We start from the raw sequence: 16,698 nt of genomic DNA, 5'->3' as shown, positions 1-16,698 counted from the left end.
AACTTTTGGTTCTCTTAGTACCTTAAGATACTTTAATTAAAATAAATTTAGTCTTAAAGCTTTTAGGCTTTAGTCTTTTAAGACTAAAACGCTAACCTAGCAAAATCTAGATCCAAAAGCTACCAAAATTTGATTTCTGTATCAAGGTGGTTATTAACGCCAACGCGCAATAAAGTTTATTTATACATATATAAAAACTAAAATACGCTTGCAAGCATCACGCAGTCTATTCAAGTTAATACTAATAGTATTTTTTTAAAGTCTTAAGTAATTTTAAGTCAGGGAAACAAAATATGTCAGGGCTAATTTCTAAAGTGATAATTCCTGCTCTTCTTTTATAAACAGTAAAACTTGAACAATATGAAACTGGTCTCCCTATTAATGCCATTGCACAACGAGCCGATGATTGCTTCAATAAAGTTATCGTAGTCTTGTTTTGATTCCCTCGGGATTAGTTTGGTGTTTAAATTCGTTTGATATAGTCTAAAAATGACAGCCATAACATTACAATTTTTACAGGATTTATTGAAACACGATTATCCAGATGTTACTATTGAAGAATTTCAGGCTAGTTATTGCTTGATCAAAAAGGCAAATAATGTAAGTGAGATCTTAAGATTAATATATGAATTATAATATTTTCAACAGGGCGCCCCCGGGTCGAAACGTGGAGATAACTATACATCTATGGTGTACCGTATAACACTTAAAGGTTACAAAAAATTCTTAAATGAAACCGAGCCATGGTCTGGCTCTATAATTTACAAATGCCTTCCTGAAAGTATGTTGCGCCGAAACTCATTTAAAAGCGACGAACTATTTTGTAATGAAGTTGCATTTTATACAAAAATCTGGCCAGCTCTGTCTTCTTTTCAAGACCAGTGGAACTTGCCCAAACCTTTCAAAAGTATCCCTAAATGTTACCTTGCCCAAAATGATTTAGTTATTTTAAAAGATTTGAAGGAGATGAATTTCGTGATGCCCGATAGGAAGCAAGGTTTGACGGTGGATCAGTGTTATTATGTGTTGAAAAATTTAGCACAATTTCATTCTCTTTCACTGGCTATGAAGTGTTACAATCCAGAAGGATTTTACGATTTGCTAAATATTCAGGACGGAATAACTGAAGGTATTTGCGAAATTTTGAATTATTTATTGTAAGTTTAGCATTATAATAACTCAAACTTTTTCTAGTGTTTTTTATTGCGGAAAATGAAGAATATTACAGAAGTTATTACACTGAAGCTACGAAAAATGCAATTTTTATGGTAGAGCAGGAGCTGAGAGACTCTTCTGATAGAGATAAATACTTGACAAAGCTCAAGGACTTTTGCAATGAGGATACCTTTTTTCAAACGATGGTTGACATGGTATCTCCGAAGGAACCTTTAGCAGTCATAAGCCATGGTGACTGCTGGACTAATAACTTGCTGTTTCGCTACAAAGACGAGCAAATTGCTGAAGTAAGACCTATAACTTTTTACTAATTGATTAAAACCTTAGTGTTATTAACGCTAGTTCTGATGACTCTCAAAACATACTTATATCAAAGTATTTCAGCAATTGGATAAATAGCATTTATTAAGTCAGTGTAGGCTCAATATTTAAAAATTACTATACGTCGTTTGTCGCCATTGTTGTTCGAGGATTTTTTAAATCTTGTATGTCAGAATGGGCTAATGTTTTATGATATATTATGTCATATAGTCAGTGTGAAATATAGTGCAGTGTTAAATTTACACAGCATTACTTTATAAAACGTTATGTACTTAAATGTCTTGAATGTCTCGTTACCAAGCCTTAATATCTGAAATTATTGAAAGTATTAATGTTTTACGTCAGTCAGATTATACTATATGGCTACTGATTATTTTAATTGACGATAACATAGCGTGAAAATAATGTGATCTAATCTGTCACTATCTTGAAGTTTCAATTCGTCAGAGAATGCTTCTGATCGAAATATGTATAATATTGGTATTTGTATAATTAAAGAATTATTACAACTTACAAGTATGGTATGTCAAACGGACTGGTGCGACACCATCTTGCATATTCATGCAAGATGGCTGTTATGGCAGGTTCTTAAATTATGTATGTTTTAGTTGAATTTTTTAATCTAAACAGAATTCAAAATAACTATTTGTCTAGATTTTATAGTTACTAATTATTAGATAGACTAGATTTTATAGTTACTATTTATCCTTAGACTAACTGAAATTTATTATTTACAGATGTACATAGTGGACTTTCAACTGGCCCGCTATGCATCGCCAGCCTTAGACTTGTGTTATTTGATTTATCTATGCCTCGATCGCCAACAACGAGCTGATCATCTGACGTCGTTACTAGAGTACTACACAGATGAACTGTATGAACGAGTGGTGTCAATGAGTGGCGCTACTGCATTTGACAAAGATACCCTATCAGCCATGTAAGATACATTCTTCATACTTACATATCGACCTAGCAAGCTTTATTAGTGATTGAATGATTGGTACTTATCATTCTCGCAACGAGGAGTGTTGGCCTAGCCTAGTATATAGAATGTTTAAATTGACCGGACTATACTTGCTTCAGCGAGCAACTCTTATTCGTGTAGATATTTTTTTTATATCCGGCAAAAAAATTAATATCTTTCTGTGTACCAATGGACTTCTATGTCTATGTCAATATTAATAATATCAAACACTTACTCGTGAAAGAAAACATCGTGTGGAGGAAAATTCAAAAATTAACATGTGTCAGAAAACATGCTTTAACTATTTGGATATGCAATAAAATGAAAGAAACGGATTCCTAAGCCAAGACCCATTTAGGGTTGTACTGCTACTGAATTATTATTCTTCATAGATAGATAAGGTAGTTTGATACTTTTATGTAAAGAAACTAGTATTTGGACAAATTTATTAAAGTTCTCAATAAAATTTTATAATACTACTCTTTTTTGGTAGATACGTAATATAACATACCTAATTATTTCGTTGTCAACTACAACAGCGAGCACCAATTTGTAGTTTTCATCCTTTCGTTTTATGATTATTATATCAATCATCAACTTTACGTGACATAATGTTTTTTGTAGGATTCAAGAAGAGTTTCGCCTTAGTAGTCGCTTCGGTCTTGGGACAGCTTTAGACATGTACCCAATCATGACGTGTGACAGTAATGAAGCACCTAATTTGTATCAAGCAAAGGTAACATTTTCCCCACAAATGTTATTTTATAATAACTTTTTATAGATAACGTGTATTATTTTAGGACAGTGAAACAACTGAACCTCAAGAAAGCGTTAAGCCCGTTCACACCTCCAACGAATTATGCCGAAAGAAAATGACAGACTTAGTCATAGAATTAGTTGATCAAGGATTGTTATGAAATATTTATACCATTGCTGGCTGTACATACTCAAAAGCCTTTCGCTCAGTACTAACCGCTTGGGGAGAATACGCCAGGCATCGTTGTATCAGTTTAAATGCAAACACTATAAATGGGACCCTAAGATCAATAAAGACGAAACCAAACAAGAGCCATGTACACTCGCTCTTGGCCTATATTTTGGTGTCTCGGGGCGAATGTATAGCCGCCATTAGATTTTATTTTAAATACCTTAAGGAGGTTTAATAAAACAACAATCGTAGTATATAACTTTATTGTATAGTTTAGTAAATATAAACGCATACAATAAAATATCGTGTTAATCTTAAAGTAGCTTTCATTTATAGATATTAGAACCTTCTTTGTCGTATGCTTAGAGATTAATACTTTTTTAAATTCCGGCGGGAAATTTATTGACTTATTTCCAAATTTAAAAATTTTGTTGTGTCGTTAAAAATAAAATTAACTAAAAGCAGATCATAATATTGTGTCTGTCGTTTGTTCGTAATTACACAAAATTGTAACTTGGACGGATAATTGAAAAATTTAACAGTGAAGGCGCTATATTTATTTCAATATCAACGTATTTTTTTAATACTTCCAGGCTAACAATATGCTCTGTCTGACCCAAAATTATATTTTGGAGTACCAAGTCACTTGTTCGTTAACTGGTCTATGCTTAAAATACCCGTACTTATATCGTGGCACAATAAATCAATAAACATTGTTCTTTTTGGATTTTTACTTATAAAACATATAAATGTAAATAATACGTACGGGCCCGATAATAAATTAAACATAATTTTAAACAGATCTAACGTAAACTTAACTTAAAATATCAGTCATTGAAACCTTCAGATTTGTTGAGATTCAAGCACCATTAAATACATCTGAAGCTTCCAATAATAATGGTTAACATTTAATAATTACTAATAATGCCTTTTATGGCCGCAGATTACATACGATGTCCGACTTAACATATTTTTTATCTGTTCTTTATGAACTTCAAAAAATATCTGTGTAACATCAGTTATGGATCGCGTTATTTGACATTTTTCACGACGGTCGGCTGAAGGGATCCTCGCCCTTTGGACGCCTGCGTTGGTCTCATGAAGTTCGATGTCCGATTTGGGGTTTTCACCGGCGGTTTGGAAGCTATGGAACTACCGCTGGATGACGATCTTGATGCTGGCATCCTTGAAATTGGCTTTGGGATTGGTTTTGGAACTGGTTTGGGTGCTACAGGCGCCCTCTTTACGGTCGCAACTGAGGCTGAACTGTTTAAAGAGCTCCTCGAACTTCTCAATGATGCTCTAGACGCGGACCGTTCGACTCGCAACGAACTCGCTCTATTCGAGAAAGTTCGATTCAAAGGAGTTCTCGGTGGAATTTTAAGATCTTTGGCGGGAGTTTTCTTTGGAATATCTGGCGATTTCTTGGGGATCGGCGAATCACATTCAATGTTGCAACCGGATGATGCACCTTGTGATGCGCTTTCAGAATTCAAACTTTGCGTCTCTTCAAAACCTTCATCGTTTAATTCATGTTCGCTTTTCACTTTCGGTATTCGTGGAGATGTCGTTCTATCTGATTCTTTTTTAGTGTCAACCTTAGCATTCATCGATCGTCTGTAGGCACTCCTAGACCAAACACCAGTTGGGTTCTCTGTGGGTGATTTCAATTCTCGTATCGCTTTCTGGACGTCCTCTTGGTTGATAGAAGTCTGCCGTCGCATTCTCGAATAGGGCAATTTTTCTTTGGTCGGAGTTTTTTCTGTACTTTGGTTTTTCAATCTGTCCTGCCATCTTTTTAGTCTGCTTTCTTTTTCATCTTTAACGGTCTCAACGGGTTTCACTGTTTCTTTTGGAACCTCGATAGGGTATGAAACTTGGACATCTAGTTTCGATGGCCGTAACACTTGTGTTTCTGCAACTAGCTCGGTTACTTCTTTCTTTTCTTCTTCAGGTGACGCCGTTTCTGTGCTTTTCTTGTATCTCCTCGTTCTTCTTGCTGCTGAAAATCGGTCGAATTGACCATCTCCCAATATTTCCTGGCATAGATCTTTCATTTCCGTTGAAGCTTTTTCGGTGGTAGATGAGTGGAAGGATGGCTGAAGGCGTCTACAAGGCTCTTTTTCGGGAGGTGGATTGAAGAGTTTTCTTTGTACGGGAGGCGTTTCAATATTATCGGAGTCGATAGTGACTCTATCGTTTTTCTCAACCTTAGCGTCAGTTACAGTGATGTCTGGTAACTTACGTTTCTCCTCTTCACTGATTGCAACCAGAGATTGAGATGACTCGATTTGCTGTCTCGATCTTTGTCTTCTTAGCCGTCTCATCTCTTCATTTTCCTCGGTCTTCCTCCAAGGAACTCTGTCCTTTACTGGAGGTTGGACATCTGAAAAAGGACGTTTATTGTACTCCAAGTGAAAATAAACTAGTAATATTTGCATGTTCGTAAAGAGGAAGAGAAAAGTACACTTGAATGATGTTTAAGATGGAAAAATATTTATTGTGTCTAAAAAATATATATTTGATGCTAACTTGCAAATTGGATATAGATGAGCAGCAATCATAAAAAACACCATAATAATGAATTTATATTATTCAAAAATATTTGATGATTACCTTCAACAGCTTCAATGGTTCGCACAACATCGGTATCTCGAAGCACTGCGGGTCGCCAATCTCCGCGACTTTCGGGTAAGGTGTCTAGGGCTGTACTGCGCTCGCTCTCTGAGAATTAAAAATATATTAAAGCTTTGATAGTAAATTATATTGAGTCACGTATTCATATTTATAGAAAGCCTAAAGTAAAAATATTGAAATATTTAAAGTAAAAGGAATCAGGAATTGTCTATAACTTTAATGAAGTCTTTTTTATAAGCTGGGATGGCGATACCAATTTTAGTGGGCGCCGGCCTTTGAAGAAGAAGCAAGCTCTTTGTTTAAACAATTGAAGGTCGTATCTCCCAGATAAGGATGCATCTTGGGAGATTCCACATTTCGCTGGTTGGTAAAAGAAAATTCCGAACTAGCGAAAGCCAGGTGATGTGGAAAAACTTCTGAGTTAATAGGGCATTTACCGGACTCGTTTTCCAAGGAGCGTCTATTGAGCAGACGTCTGGTGCGATCGCGCAGTTCAGCATCGCGCTTTTCCTCCTGACTATTTGCGCGCAGCCACGACTCGATCTTTTGACGCCATTCCCTGCAACAGACATAATTTAAATTATTAATCACCTCATATTATTTGCATAATCATGGTGACAATTATTTGAAAAATATCAAAATGTATGTTTATTAAGTACAACTCCCTTTAAAAACTAAATAAATTTAATTAATAGTCCACGTTTAATTATTTATCTTGTGCAACAAATATATACGTATACAAAAAGTGATTGTCATTACTGTTTTTTTTTAAACCGGTTAATCTTTAATTTATTATTTATTATTCCCCGCTAAACATTATTTAAATGAATGTCCTTACCGTGGTTTAGTAGTGGTATTATCCTGTGGTGCGGGTGAAGCTGGAGACGCGGGAGCGCGGGGGGAAGCGGGACGCTCTCTCTCTCTTTCTCTCTCGGGAATCTCCAGCTTCGCGCGAACCGGACCGCGTCGGGACCATGAACGATCTAATAATAAAAAATTCTAAAACTTTCGCAACTTTTTAAACAATAAATTCATATTCTGATAAAAGATTTGTATATAGGAAACGATAAATAAATAAAAAATCATGTTTTTTTTAATTTAGAAGATTATTTATAAAAAAATATAAATTGGTAATAAAATGAAAATAATTATGTCAGTGTAATAAAGCCTGTCAAAACCATACCAAGACTACCCCAAGCACTGCGTTCGCGTAGGTCAGGCGCAGCGGGCGAAGCGTGTCGCAAGAATTCCAGCAAACCTTCTTCATCCTCGCCAGGACTTGCGCGGCTGCGTCTACGCAGACTGCCTGTCGGTGTCACGTCTGGAACAGAATATGATCGCATTAATATCAAGTAAAATCAAAATAAATTAAAAAGAAGAGACTTGGTGGAGGCAGTCTGCTAAATTTTTTGCAAGATATAAAAAATATAAAACCTGGTGACGGCGAAGGATCCCTGGACTGCTTTCTGAGTGACCTTCGCCCCAGACCGTTCCTGATATCCAACAGGAGTGACTCCATCAACGACTCGCATTCCGATACAGGCGTACTGCACATGCTACCACCTGTAAGACAATTTAGTTTTTTGTCAATGTATAAATAAAACATTGCACATTGCATTGGTCCTTGCACAATTGGAACATTGTAAAAATGTTCCAATTGTGCAAGGACCTTTATAGTAAATTAAACTCTTTAAGGTTCACTACTCTATGGCAGCGTATTTATATTCGCTTTTTAAAACTGAACTAAAACCTTCGAACACGAAAACATTTTGGAAGGATTTTTAGCTAGCCTCAAAAATCGACATATTATGTCCGGCACAAAAGGCTTATTATCAAATTGTTTACAAAAGAAAACGCCTCAATAACCGTTGCGATTGCATCGGTATATGATGATATACCCATAGTTATAGTGCCGCTGGATTATTATAAGCTTTAGAAATAAAAATTATTAAATAAATACCAGTTTTATTTCGAGCGGCAGTGGCTGCGTCTCTTGCTTTTCGGCGTTGCGCAGCTTGTTCTTCATTGGCGCGACGACGCTCGTTTTCTTGCACCGCCGAACGAAACTTGCTGCAGAACGACGAGAATGTCTGAAACAAACGAAAATATTGATATTAAAGTGAAACTTTTATTACATCGTCTCAAACTTTTTGGTCTGTGTGGCGCATGTCGCGTGACGGTCGGCCGCGGAGTAGGGATAAAGTAAAAGACGCTCGTCATAGCAGCCAAGGCCAATATGGCGGTGCACATAGCTTGCAGCAGCTGACCGTGTAGTATTATTCATTTGTGCCAGTGCTCCACGCTATTTTAATATGTGTATATAATCTAAATAATTCTTAAGTGTTATGTATGTCGTACTCTCTAAGACACAGAATTCAATAAAAATATTAGTTGGACTTAGTCTACTTTTATTAGTCCCATTATCATTCCGATTTTCCAAGTATAGAATTAAGATTGATAAAGCGATTTTATACCTTTTATATTAAATGTCTATAATGTGAAAAATAGTTTCACTTTTACCGTGGTTTCATAAAACCACACAACATTTTTTGTTTATATATAATATTAATACTTGGCGTTAAGGCCTAACTGACAATGTCCAAAATGTTTAATTCAAATCAATTCTATTTGCTTAGACTTATATGGGAAGTTGGAACATCGTAATTCACAAATTTTATTGTAAGGGTTTGTTCTGAATACATTAGAAAAATTAAATATTAAAAATAGATGGTTAAGTATTTCAGATTCTTTGGAACACAACAGAGTAGCCGAATAATAAAAACGATTGTTTTTAGCTCTCTCTCTTGCTCTCTTAGAAGTTAAGCAAATACTACCTTGAAGCATTCCTCCAATTTGAAGGAGACCGAATCCTCACAGAAGAACTCTGCCAGTTGTTTTCTCAAGCTCTCTACTTCCTCCATATCTTTGTTCAGGGCTGATATTTCTCTTTCTGCTACCTATAACATGAAGCACAGTTCAAACATACAGACTAATTGCATACAATATGATACTAATGTTACGAAAGGAAAATCAATTTTATTCGGCTCGTAGGACCAAAAATATATTTTCTTTAGCCTTTAACAGACATGATTTTTTTACAAAGTATAAAGTCTTACAGATACACATATATATGTATATATATATAGTATATATATGTGTATCTGTAAGACTATATAATTTACACCATAAAATACCTGTAAAAAGTCACCCATCTGTTCTCTAATGTCTTGTTGGGCTGTGGTATTAATGTCTCTCTTTAATGCAGTGACTCGGCTGGACAATGTATTGATCTCGTTGTGAAGTTGTTCCACACTCGCTTTAGCGGCTTCTTCAAGAACCCTTATGTCATCAGCAAAGTGTATTAGCTCTTTGTTCTTCCGTTCAGCTTGCTGGAATTAAACAAGTTTTATTCTGATACATGAATAGCATAATATGCAACTAAGGGTATGTCATATATCGCTAATGTTTTTGATACATATATTAATGATTTAAGAATTTTTTAACTAGCTGTGACCTTTCTCTCACCCCGCGTTAATTCGGTCTGAACAAGATGTCACATAGCCATACTAAGTTAATAGACTTTTTTTTTTTATAGAACCGGGGGCAAACGGGCAGGAGGCTCACCTGATGTTAAGTGATACCGCCGCCCATGGACACTCTCAATGCCGGAGGGCTCGCGAGTGTGTTGCCGACCTTTTAAGAATTGTAAAGACTATTTTCTTTGTCAATATATTCCACCTTTTTTATTGAATAAAATTGTGTAACACATTATAAAAAAATACAGCTTACCATAGCAACATAGTGCATGAGATTCATTCCTGGCTTATTCGCGCGAATATCAGACAGCTTTTGAAGCGAAGATAACTTCACACCCGCTGCACCGCCAGCATAACCACCCGCGTTCAAGAAGTTACCAGCTATTAGGGCGATGTATAGCACTTCCTAAAAACAAATAACAATAATAATGTCTTCTGCCTATATGGGATAACTGATGCTTAGGACCTAAGGCGTTTTAAAGCAATCACTCTCCCTGACATTCAAACCTACTATTTAAAATCATTCTTTGATTGACCCCATAATTTGTTGAAACCTATTACTGGCACTGGCTGGCACTGCCTAGCTCCTATGACGTCATCTAACAATGGGGTCTCATTTCGATTTAGATTTCAATAGCTGATGTCGCAAACGGAAATGTAATATTTAAATCTCATTTCATGGTATTTTATTTACAGTTATATGTAGGTATTTAAAGAAAAACACTTTTAACGGATTATAGTTATGTATTATTGTATTTAAACTTATAATTATTTGTACATAATAATTAAAACTTTACCGTGAGCAATTTCTGCAAAAACCCTACATCTTTTAGTCGATACCAACTCCGGGGAAATAAATACAGATAACACAACATTTTCTGCAGCTGTAATACTTTTTGACATTTAACACCTTTGTCTTCAGTCACCGTGACCACGCACGCTGTAAAGCACGCGAAACGTCGGTTTAAATTTAAAATTATGTACAAATAATTATAAGTTTAAATACAATAATACATAACTATAATCCGTTAAAAAGTGTTTTTCTTTAAATGTGTAAAAGTTATGTTAATAAAAGACAATACTATATATGTAGGTATGTTTAGATTTTTTTTTAAATTTATTTTACGACGAGTAAAAAATTTTTTGTAGAATTGTTTTAAAATCTTTACCTGAATAGCTCTAGAAGACATAAGATCATCTCCAGCTACTAGGATTGCATTAATAGCACTCTCCAAGTAGCCAGCAGTGGAGGCCCATTCTTCTTTCAGCAGCATACACTCAATACGGAGTTTATAACTGGAATAAGACAATATTAAATATATGTAAAGGAATAATTATATTTTTTATATTAGATTATTTAGATCATTTAATTTTGTTTGTTAGTCTGTTGAAAAGACGCTAGTTTTGTTTGTTTTTTTTTTGTTTGTTCTACATTTTTCATTGTATGTAAGATATAAGATAGTGATTTTGAAGTGAAATAACAAACTCTAAATCTTGTTTCTTAAAATATATAATTTTGCAATACATTTGAGTTTCATTTGACGATCGTAATCGTTAGGGTCTGTGTTTGTTTTGGATTGCGCAACAAAAAAAACAGAAAAATTACAGACAGACACACGGCGGGTAATTCTGCCTCAATAATAAATATCTGTTATTATTGAGATTTCCTATAATAACTTCTGTGTAAATACTAACTTGGGCAACTGTATGAGCTGTAACAGGAACTTCTCAGCATTACCAAGCTTGGTAGAATCACCCGTGTAAGCCTTCAGCATTTCACATTCGTCTATTTCAGGCAGGATCTTTAGTAGACCACGTAACTTCTCAGTACCGATATCATCGTGGGCACCTTCTCGTATTAGTTGGATTATATCTTCGTTCGAACTGAAAATAAATGTATGAAATAAAGAAGAGTTCTTGGTATCTTGAATACCAGTCGTAATTGCTACTAAGTTCGTAGCCCACCTGTAAAGTGTGTAGTGTAGTGAACTATACTCTGGTAAAGGTAAACATCGAGGGGTAACAGAAATGCCTTAGACACAAAATGTCAATGTAGTGTGTCAAATGATCATGAAACAGATACAGTAATCTGAGACGCAAATTGAAAACGGTTGTAGTTACTGTTTTTTGCATGTTTAGTAAAGAAAGCTACGGTTTCTGAGTACTAGTTGTAAAATAAATTCAGTATTATTATTTCCTGTCTTAAACAATTGTGTTGGTGAATCATTATGATAAAATTGTACATGAGAACGTTGAAGCCAGCGAATATTAGTCGCGTTTAATTCTAATTGCAACATTTTAAATCTACTATAATATAATTATAAACAAAATTTGAATCAAATAGACGAAAGAGTACTTTTAATTACGATTTATCTAGTTTTTATCAATAAAAATATTACTTAATATGATGAAGAATAAGAAATCTGCATTGATATTTTTTTACCTTCGAAATTGCTTTAGGAAGATATTGACGTTCAAACTCCTCTTCCCATCAAGGAGTGTGATCTCAGAGGGTTCTTTCCTCTGTTTCCTTTCACCAGAACTGTCGCAAATCGGGCTTCTTCCCAACCGTGGTGACGAGCCTGCTGAACCTGGTGGCTGTATCTAAAATATAAGTTTTTCTAGTAATTAAAATAATTACCACTGTACCTCACAGATTTCCCCATGATAAGTGTTTCATGATATATACTTTACGATTTCTTATCAATTAAATAAAAATTATAAAAATCGGTCGAGCCGTTTTGGACTACTTATTTAGATTAAAACAAAAACCCTTCGAAAAGGTATGGTGGTGGAGTTTCCGCGGTTTCATTCCCTAGACGGAATTTTTTTTTGGTTGTGATGATATAAAAATTTGTCAATGCAGCAGAAGCATATGGTAAAATAGAAACTATAATTATCTCTCTTGAGGATGCAGAATATAGGAAATTGTTCAACTTACTTGTTGGCAGAAGAGACCCTCAATTTCACTCCAGTCGAGCTCCGCTTTAGGTGAATGTTGATGACTCGAAGCGACCAGAGACCAAATATTGTTTTGACCAATTACCTAAAGACAGATTCTTTATAATATATCAAGCTTAAAACTACATTAAATTATATAAGACTAGCTGTCGCCCGCGTTGTTACCCGCGTATAAAACCCATGCCTTGGCCCAACACATGTGTGTGACCCGAAAAAGTAGATGGCGTGTGTCAGGCACAGGAGTCTGTTTACCTACTTGCCTATTAGATTGACAAATGATCATGAAACCGATACAGTAATGTAAAGCCCAGACTTTAAAATGTTGTAGCTTCACTGTTTTTTCATAATTATTATAATATATCCTAAGATAATTCAAATCAAATGTTGTCTAGGGGATACTTCAAATTATTGTCATGAATAAGGTTTTAATTTGGATAAGTCTTAATAGACTTGGCCTTTCTAGTACTTCTTAAAAGTAAAAAAAACTTCATACTTGGGTAAACTTTCCCGTTCTTTGGTTTTTTCTTATGCTCTGCTTCGATTAGCTCGTTCAAACTTGGATTTAAAATAGTATAAGACAAGCACTTACTTTATTATTGGGTATCTTGTTCCAATTGATAGTCTTCATCTTGGTCTTCGGCAGGGGCGTTTCCTGCTGCGGCAGTTTAATGTTGACGGGTGGTGGGGGAGGCGGACCCAATGGTGGGGGCGCGGGGCCTGACAGCGGAGGGGGCGGTGGGGGTAGTGGCCCACGTGGGGGCGCAGGCGGCGGCGCTGGAGGAGCTGGTGGTAAGGGGGCCGCTGAAATATTGTATAAAGTTCAGATAACACCATGGCAACCATTTTGAATTATTGTGTTGCCATGTATGACAACTAAAAGAATACTTTTAGTTTGAACTAAGTTTTAAATAGTATATTTATCATTTTCAGTGTCAATACACAATTGCTATTAACCGTTACATTCTTAAATATTACGTTTGCTGATTGATTGAGTTAAATAATTTTAATAAAAGTCAATTGCATATGAACAAATCAAATTTAAATCTCAATAGTAATGAAAATATAGAAGACATATATAAAAGCTACATCGAAAATGTTAGCAAAACTTGTATATAGACCATTTTTAGGGCCTGTTTCACAATGTATGGATAAAGTGCCAAATAGCTATGCAACACATAAATTATTCGAAAGATAAAAGTTCCAAATAAGATACTTCGAATTTCATGACGTATAGCGCTATCTGACAGTCGTGAAACGCAAAAATACTATTTATCATACCAATAAGTAACAAATAGCTTATTTGGAACTTATCCGGACATTGTGAAACAGGCCCTTAAGGTATTTAATTTACACTTCCTTACCAGGTGGAGGAACGGGAGCTGGTGGAGGAGCTGGTGGCGGAGACAGGGCCCTTTGCAGACTATGCTTGCGAGCTGACCCTGCATCACGATGCTGGCACATACATCCTACTTTAGCCTGAAATTTATTCTTATATTATATTTCAGTGTTAGTACTGCAGGTACGATTTTAGGTGCCTTGTTATAGTTCTAACTTCTACATAAATATACTTTTGTTATTATCCCTGATGTTAAGTGATACCTTCTCTCTTCCCTTATCCCTCTGTCTCTAAGCCAGACGGCTCGCGAGTGCGTTGTCGATCTTTTACGAATTAGGTACGATCTTTTCTGGCGTCGAAAATAGAAAATAAAATATCGAATTGGTTTTGAAATATTTTAGTGAGCAGCTTGTTTCACAAAGTGGTGGTATGATACTCCAATTTCCTTAAGTATAGCATACAATTATTTTAAAGGCCGGCAACACACTCGCGACCCCTCTGACATCGATCGTCCATGGGCAGCGGTATCACTTAACATGAGATAATCCGCCTGCCCGTTTGCACTCTGTTTTTTTCAATATTTTTTTGAACGCTATTATATAAAATATAGCGGTCAAAAAAATGCCGTTCACTTCAAACACTTCGCAAATAATTTTCCATATAAAACTTCCGGTGCTCAACACAATTATCATTCTACTACCACTTCGGCAAATTTTCTAAGTAATCCTTACCTGGACACTTGGAGCTCTCAGCAACTTAGCGGCATCTTCCCTGCTCTCCAACAGCGTAGCTCGATGCACTAAAGTCTCTGCCGTGTCCCATACGATGTCACTCACGGGCTCTTTGGGGTCAATCCGAAGAAGATGTTGAAGTATGCTAAGGAACGGAATCTCTTGTGGCGTGTCGGAAACCTGAAATTAATAATTACTCTTATTCCTATAGTTGTGTAAGCAAAAAGTACGAAGTTATGTTCAATAAATTTGACGCCCATAGCAGGTCCTAACAGGCGATATTGTGAATTGCCAAGGAAGAGCTTCAAACCCTGACATCTCTTCCTTAGAATGTTCACAATTGTAAGCATGTAATAATAATAATAAATCCACTTATTTCTAAAAATGATACAACATAAATAATTGAAATACAAATTTACTCTAGTTTTTAGAACCCAGTCCTAGTAATGCATATATACAACGAATAAAAAGAAAGAGCAGAGAGAAAGACTTAAGAAGAGACTCAACATCTTACAATAACAAAAGTTTTATTCAAGCTTTGTCGTGATATCTAAGGGCCTTACTTGTTTGAGTATAGCATAGAAGACATCAAGATGGGAGTTGAGGTTGATGCCTCCAGGACCCTGAGCCTCATCACTCTCCCGTTGCTCCTCAAACACGTCCAACTGAACTCCCAGTTCCGGGTTACTTGCTGCGTCATGCCTGTAAGAATACGTATTTCACGTTAAGTGATTTAAATATTTTTATAAAAACTAGTTTGTGTCTTTGCCTAATAAAGGTGCACAAATGATCTAAACAATACGATGTATAAAAATTTGATTCTAATAAAATATATTTATGCAGGATAATTTTTATAATATACAAACTATGGCCCGCACTGATTGGTACCTTCAATTCAGTAGATTTGTGATAAGCACATTCAAACAAACAAACTCGTCAGTTTTGTAATCTATAGATTTTATTAACATAAAAATCCGGTTATTTTTTTAAATTGAATCTAATATATGTAAGTAGTATGTAGACAAGTCAAACTAAAAATATCGAAACTTAACGATTCTATTAAGTTATAACTTAACTGTCCCGGGTTTATGACCGCAGAATAACGATTAGTATAAAATGAAAACGGACGTTGTTTACGTATTAATCATAATCGAGTCTGTCCATTCTCGGTGCGCAGGCGCCTACGCATTGCCTTTTTGGTCGTTTTCTAACTCACTGACGTGCCATGAATAATTCTAGTCTTTGTTCTTTTTTATGTGAATTAACGATATTATTATAATACTAATATGGAGACATGCGTTACTCGAATGTTTATCTATGATATAATAATCTTGTCATTTTATTGGCCACGCCCTAATACCTATACTTTCTAGTGATGAAACTTTCATAATGTTAAATTGTCTCTATGTAATATAATATAGCGCAATGAAACAGTAAATTAATTAACACACGTAAAAAATATATCTCTCAAATCTATTCATATAAGCATAAAGTGCATTCCGTAATTATTATATTTAGTCCTTCCCTTAACATCCACAAATATAATTAGCCAAATCGATGCAGCCATTCTTAAGTTATATTTAGACAAACAAACAGCAATTCATTTATATATAATCTAGATCAAGATGTATATGTGTATCATCACGGAAATCGCGTCTACCATAGATACAATATCCACAGAAGCTTATTCCTAATTCAAAACATCTGATTAAAAAACCATATAACCTTTTTGATTACAAAACGGTTGGTGACAAACTGGTTAGTTACAAATTAGGTTTTTAAGCGATTTGTAGTGTTTTAATTAAAATGTGAATACTGTTGACAAGTTGTTTGACCACATTAATGGAAATAACAACTGGAGTTTTAAGATTGTGGGCGGACTCGTAAATAGTGGTTCCGACTACTAATTATTGTAATAGGCTACTTTTTGCTTACCTTACGTTACTCAATGTTGGTAGTAAGCCCAGACCTGTAAAGGATATTATAATAAAATTATTAAATTAATTAAACAATAAAAAATAGAATTTATTAAAAAAATAAAATAGATTTAAAATGCTTGATCCCGGTGGCTCAGTATAGACTTTCCATTAAGCCGTGATTGGGAGAGA

General features: G+C 35.2%; 2 protein-coding genes across 8 annotated transcripts in view; one reads left to right on the top strand and one right to left on the bottom strand.

The window, feature by feature from the left end:
* The first annotated feature begins 420 nt into the window (after window positions 1–420).
* On the top strand, window positions 421–3,645 carry LOC111000703. 3 transcript variants are annotated; one of them, XM_022270251.2, is made up of 6 exons: window positions 421–567; window positions 649–1,129; window positions 1,195–1,463; window positions 2,235–2,434; window positions 3,086–3,197; window positions 3,243–3,329. In XM_022270251.2, the coding sequence occupies exons 1-6, from the start codon at window positions 490–492 to the stop codon at window positions 3,267–3,269; spliced, it is 1,167 nt and encodes a 388-aa protein (XP_022125943.2). In that variant the 5' UTR covers window positions 421–489; the 3' UTR covers window positions 3,270–3,329. The 3 variants fall into 3 exon arrangements, with proteins under 3 accessions (XP_022125943.2, XP_022125942.2, XP_045487040.1); XM_022270250.2 differs by having other exon boundaries at window positions 424–567; window positions 3,262–3,645; XM_045631084.1 differs by lacking the exons at window positions 421–567; window positions 649–1,129; window positions 1,195–1,463 and adding an exon at window positions 1,819–2,081 and having other exon boundaries at window positions 3,262–3,637.
* Window positions 3,646–3,678: 33 nt separating this feature from the next.
* Window positions 3,679–16,698, bottom strand: part of LOC111000705 (inverted formin-2) — a 71,911-nt gene continuing 58,891 nt past the window's right edge. For 4 of the 5 annotated variants that reach the window (XM_045631075.1, XM_045631073.1, XM_045631076.1 and 1 more), the window contains 19 exons: window positions 16,526–16,559; window positions 15,154–15,292; window positions 14,591–14,770; window positions 13,885–13,999; window positions 13,113–13,324; window positions 12,504–12,608; window positions 12,006–12,166; window positions 11,258–11,446; window positions 10,732–10,858; window positions 9,816–9,968; window positions 9,221–9,415; window positions 8,861–8,983; window positions 7,987–8,116; window positions 7,461–7,589; window positions 7,210–7,347; window positions 6,865–7,009; window positions 6,464–6,585; window positions 6,006–6,113; window positions 3,679–5,775 (listed from right to left, as the gene is read on the bottom strand). In XM_045631075.1, coding sequence (XP_045487031.1) covers window positions 4,421–5,775; window positions 6,006–6,113; window positions 6,464–6,585; window positions 6,865–7,009; window positions 7,210–7,347; window positions 7,461–7,589; window positions 7,987–8,116; window positions 8,861–8,983; window positions 9,221–9,415; window positions 9,816–9,968; window positions 10,732–10,858; window positions 11,258–11,446; window positions 12,006–12,166; window positions 12,504–12,608; window positions 13,113–13,324; window positions 13,885–13,999; window positions 14,591–14,770; window positions 15,154–15,292; window positions 16,526–16,559 — 3,860 coding nt within the window. In that variant the 3' untranslated portion in view covers window positions 3,679–4,420. The remainder of the gene's footprint in view (window positions 5,776–6,005; window positions 6,114–6,463; window positions 6,586–6,864; window positions 7,010–7,209; window positions 7,348–7,460; window positions 7,590–7,986; window positions 8,117–8,860; window positions 8,984–9,220; window positions 9,416–9,815; window positions 9,969–10,731; window positions 10,859–11,257; window positions 11,447–12,005; window positions 12,167–12,503; window positions 12,609–13,112; window positions 13,325–13,884; window positions 14,000–14,590; window positions 14,771–15,153; window positions 15,293–16,525; window positions 16,560–16,698) is intronic. The other variant, XM_045631077.1, reaches the window with a different exon arrangement.

This window comes from Pieris rapae, chromosome 14, assembly GCF_905147795.1.
Source record: "Pieris rapae chromosome 14, ilPieRapa1.1, whole genome shotgun sequence".
NCBI classification, from domain to species: domain Eukaryota; kingdom Metazoa; phylum Arthropoda; class Insecta; order Lepidoptera; family Pieridae; genus Pieris; species Pieris rapae.
This window is presented reverse-complemented; position numbering and strand designations above follow the sequence as displayed.